Raw genomic sequence first — 4,356 nt, 5'->3', positions numbered from 1 at the left:
CCCCAGGGCGCTTTTCCCGGGCTCGATTCCCGCCCTCAGTCCCGCCCCACTAGCCTACTTCCCGCCCTTAGCCCCGCCCCCAGCCTAACCCCAGCCCCAGCCTCGCCCCAGCCTCGTCCCAGCCCTTAGCCCTGTCCCCAGCCTCTTCCCAGCGGGTAATCCCGCTCCCAGGCCGGTTCACGACCCAAACAAGTCCCCGGGTCTCCAGTCACCGCCTCGGGGCCCCTTGTCCCTGCCCCAGCCCCAGCCCCGCCCCCAGCCTCGTCCGCGCCCCCAACCCCGCCTCCGGGCTGCGTCAGAGCCTCAGCCACGCCTTCCGAACGCGGGCTTGGTTCCCAGTCCCCGCCTCCCGGCTCCGTCGTGGTCGCCGGCGGGCCTGTCGCCGGGACCCAACCATGTCCCTGTCAGAGGAAAGCTGAAACTCTCCGCCCGCTGTCGGAGGCGGCGGCCACCGCCCTGCCGGCCCCCCCCGTCACCCGCTGGCGCCCCCCGGGCGAGATCCCGAATCCCCTCAGCCGCAAGCGGAAGTGCGTGTCGCTCGGATCATGGCGACTTTGGCGGACCTGCCGGACTCAGTCCTGTTGGAGATCTTCTCCTACCTCCCGGTCCGGGACCGGATCCGCATCTCCAGGTGCGGCCCCGGCCCGCGGGGGGCTGACGGGAAGGTCGGGGGGCGTGGGGCTGCCCCTGGGACGCGGATCGGGTCCCCGCGGGGCGGGGTGGTTCTAACGCCGGGTCCCCTCCCCCAGGGTTTGTCACCGCTGGAAGAGGCTGGTGGACGACCGGTGGCTCTGGCGACATGTCGACCTGACGCTGTACACGGTACGCGGGGCCGACCGGGCGGGCCTGGGCCGCGGGCGGGTGTCGGGGTCTCGAGCCCCACCCCCTCGCCCCCTAGATTTCGAGCTCGGCGGTCCGGGGTGCATCGCGGCACACTCGCTGCTCAGCCCGTTTCCCCATCTCCAAAGTGGGGATAACCAAGTTCCTGCAGGGAAAGACCGTAGAGCCGAGTCCCGCGTCCAGTGAGTATAGGACAAACGTTGGTTGCTTACATGATCTGTTAATGAGTTTTCCCGGAGCAGTCATTTTCCAGATTCCACTTCATTTCCACAGTTTATTTCCTGAGTGGTGCAACCGAACCTTTTCCACTTTTCCCCACTTGCATCGTATTTATTTTTCTTGTTTGAGTAGGAACGATTCCACACATATAGAGGATAGTATCTGAAACGGCTACGTACTCTTCACCTATATTTAACCCGCTTTGACTTTTGGTCATTTTTGCTGCAGATTCTGTGACACATACATGCAAAGGTTTATGGGTACATGTAGGCACACAACATTTATGAATAGATCGTGGCATTTTTTGAAACCCTCCTCAGAGGTCACCGCTATTATAAAATGGAAATGTAGTCTTCTAGAAACTTAGGTTTCTCCACTTTCTCATTTCTCACTCACTTCCTGTGTGAGTGCCAGGAGGCAACATAGAGTTTTGCTCATGTGTTGATCGAAAGTTTAAGTAATGGTATTCTGTTGAGGTAATGAAACGCTATTTATTGTATATCCACCCAAAACTAGCCTTATTCACACAACATTGCTTTTGAAATTTATTGTAATTGAGACATGGAACTCTGGTTCGTTCCTTTTAATTTGTTAAATGAATATACCACAATTTATCTGTCTTCCTGTTGACATTTAGTTATTTCCAGCTTTTTACTATTACAAACAGTGTTATAAAGGAGTGTCTCAAACTTGTCTGTGTATATGAATCATCTAAGGATCTTGTTAAAATGCTGATTCTGATTGAGTGAATGCGGATAGGGCCCCAGATTCTGAATTTCTTTTTTTTTTTTCAATATTTTATTTATTTATTTGACAGGCAGAGATCACAAGTAGGTAGGGAGGCAGGCAGAGAGAGAGGGGGTAAGCAGGCTCCCCGCCGAGCAGGGAGCCTGATGCCGGGCTTGATCCCAGGACCCTGAGATTATGACCTGAGCCGAAGGCAGAGGCTTAACCCACTGAGCCACCCGGGCACCCCTGAATTTCTAACAACCTCCCAGATTTTATGCTATGCACAAATTTTACACTATGCAGTTTCTTTTTTCTTCCTTTTTTTTTTTTAAGGTAAAGTGTACCTACATTAAAATGCACAGTGCTTCCAGTTACTTTGTTTTCTAGTAATTAACTTTGCACAGTTAATTTTTGCAGCTTTCATCGTCACCAGGTTGTGATGGTAATGGTGATGATGATGATTTTTAACACAGGTCTAATTTACTCTAGGCAGTTCTAGCCTTTTTCAGTTTGCTTTTGTGTTGCTTATTTCTGTTGGCGGTGGTCATGAGGAAAGGGATAAAATAAAATGCCGGTGAGTTGCTCTGCTTTCTTACTTCAGGTAATGAGAATCTGCTGTTGCTAAAGACAGATCTATTCTGATTTTCTCTTTTCCCTCATTGCTTTTGTTCAAACCTAGAAATCAGAGTGAATGGGTTATATTGTCTTGTTACTCTTGGGGAGGCACAGAGTCACTTGAGGCTGGCAGGGGAAGAGCAGAAGCCCAGGGGAGCACTAGAGCCCCAGCTGAGGCTTGTTTGTCTCCAGGCAGGCAGGGGCTGTGGAATATTCTCCATATTTCTCACCCTGTCACCTGCATTTCTGGCTCTTACAGATGCGGCCTAAAGTCATGTGGCACCTCCTTCGCCGGTACATGGCATCCCGGCTCCATTCCCTGCGGATGGGTGGCTACCTGTTCTCAGGCTCCCAGGCCCCCCAGTTGTCCCCCGCCTTGATGAGGGCCCTGGGCCAGAAGTGCCCCAATCTGAAGCGCCTCTGTCTACATGTGGCTGACCTGAGCATGGTGCCCATCACCAGCTTGCCCTGCACCCTGAGGACCCTGGAGCTGCACAGCTGTGAGATCTCTATGGCCTGGCTCCTCAAGGAGCAGGACCCCACCGTGCTGCCCTTGCTTGAGTGCATCGTGCTGGACCGCGTCCCTGCCTTCCGAGATGAGCACCTGCAGGGCCTGACACGCTTTCGTGCCCTGCGGTCATTGGTGCTCGGCGGCACCTACCGTGTGACAGAGACAGGGCTAGATGCGGGCCTCCAGGAGCTGAGCTACTTGCAGAGGCTGGAGGTGCTAGGTTGCACCCTCTCAGCCGACAGCACCCTCCTGGCCATCAGCCGCCACCTTCGAGATGTGCGGAAGATCCGGCTGACCGTGAGGGGCCTCTCTGCCCCTGGCCTGTCTGTCTTGGAGGGCATGCCAGCCCTGGAGAGTCTGTGTTTACTAGGCCCTCTTATCACCCCAGAAATGCCTTCCCCGGCTGAAATCCTCTCTTCCTGCCTTGCTATGCCCAAGCTTAGGGTCCTTGAGCTGCAGGGTCTGGGGTGGGAGGGTCAGGAGGCTGAGAGGATCCTGTGTAGGGGTCTGCCCCACTGTATGGTCATCGTTAGGGCCTGCCCCAAAGAGTCCATGGACTGGTGGATGTGACAACCACCTGTCCATCTCAGCTTTCACTGGGGAGCCCCACACCCTCTAAACGGCACCTTGCGAGGGCCTGTAGTCAGGCTGATGGGGCCTGAAAGCCACAGATGGAGAGAACCAAAGCCTTGGGGCCTCTAGACAATTGGAATCCCTGTTTGCCAGTTGTTTGGCCTCTGAGACATCAGCCAGCCTCCTGGAGGGCCTGTCCCCACATCTGGAAATGGGGGAGATCATAGCTACCTCATGGTTACGTTGCAAAGCCTTAACTCTTTACCAGCCCTGGGCTGAAAAGGTCCTTGATGAAGGGTTGTTCTCAGGAACAGTATGGATGCAGAAGGGTGGTGTTAGGAGTTAGGGGGACCTGAAGGGCCAAGGCCCCTTAGGAGGTCTGGAAAGACTGTCTATGCATGTGCACCCACACACCCACACACCATTGATATGCCTACTTGCACACAAGGGACATGATGAGAAAGCCAGCAAGTCTTAGGCTTTGATGATCAAAAGTGTTAATGAAGGTTCTAAGTTGTATTTTCTGTACTTGGTATTCTGTATTTTCCAATTTTTCCACAGTATATATTATTTTGCTATTAAAGAATTTTTTTTTTCCAAAAAAGCATTTGGTTTCTTATTCGACATATTCTTGAATGCCCACTCTATCACACGCCGTGTTCTAAGTCTTGGGGCCACAGCAGTAAACAAAACAAGCCCTGAGTAGAAGGCAGGACGATCAACAGGTGAATGCATCGATGGGATAGTTTTAGAGACAATAAACCAAGCTCACGTGATGGAGGTACCCGTGTCTGGTAGAGTGAGCAGAATGAGCCGCTCAAGTCTGGAGACCTGAGAGGGGATGAGGAACCCACTCTGGGAAGCGCTGG

At 53.5% G+C, this 4,356-nt stretch overlaps 1 protein-coding gene across 3 annotated transcripts; it reads left to right on the top strand.

Annotated features, from left to right (window-relative positions):
* Window positions 1–308: 308 nt before the first annotated feature.
* FBXL12 (F-box and leucine rich repeat protein 12) lies at window positions 309–3,902 on the top strand. Of its 3 annotated transcripts, XM_059388948.1 has the most exons (3): window positions 309–631; window positions 750–822; window positions 2,663–3,902. In XM_059388948.1, the coding sequence occupies exons 1-3, from the start codon at window positions 546–548 to the stop codon at window positions 3,482–3,484; spliced, it is 981 nt and encodes a 326-aa protein (XP_059244931.1). In that variant the 5' UTR covers window positions 309–545; the 3' UTR covers window positions 3,485–3,902. The 3 variants fall into 3 exon arrangements, with proteins under 3 accessions (XP_059244931.1, XP_059244932.1, XP_059244933.1); XM_059388949.1 differs by lacking the exon at window positions 750–822 and having other exon boundaries at window positions 546–631; XM_059388950.1 differs by lacking the exons at window positions 309–631; window positions 750–822 and adding an exon at window positions 837–1,022.
* Window positions 3,903–4,356: the final 454 nt, after the last annotated feature.

This window comes from Mustela nigripes, chromosome 2, assembly GCF_022355385.1.
Source record: "Mustela nigripes isolate SB6536 chromosome 2, MUSNIG.SB6536, whole genome shotgun sequence".
Lineage (NCBI taxonomy): Eukaryota > Metazoa > Chordata > Mammalia > Carnivora > Mustelidae > Mustela > Mustela nigripes.
This window is presented reverse-complemented; position numbering and strand designations above follow the sequence as displayed.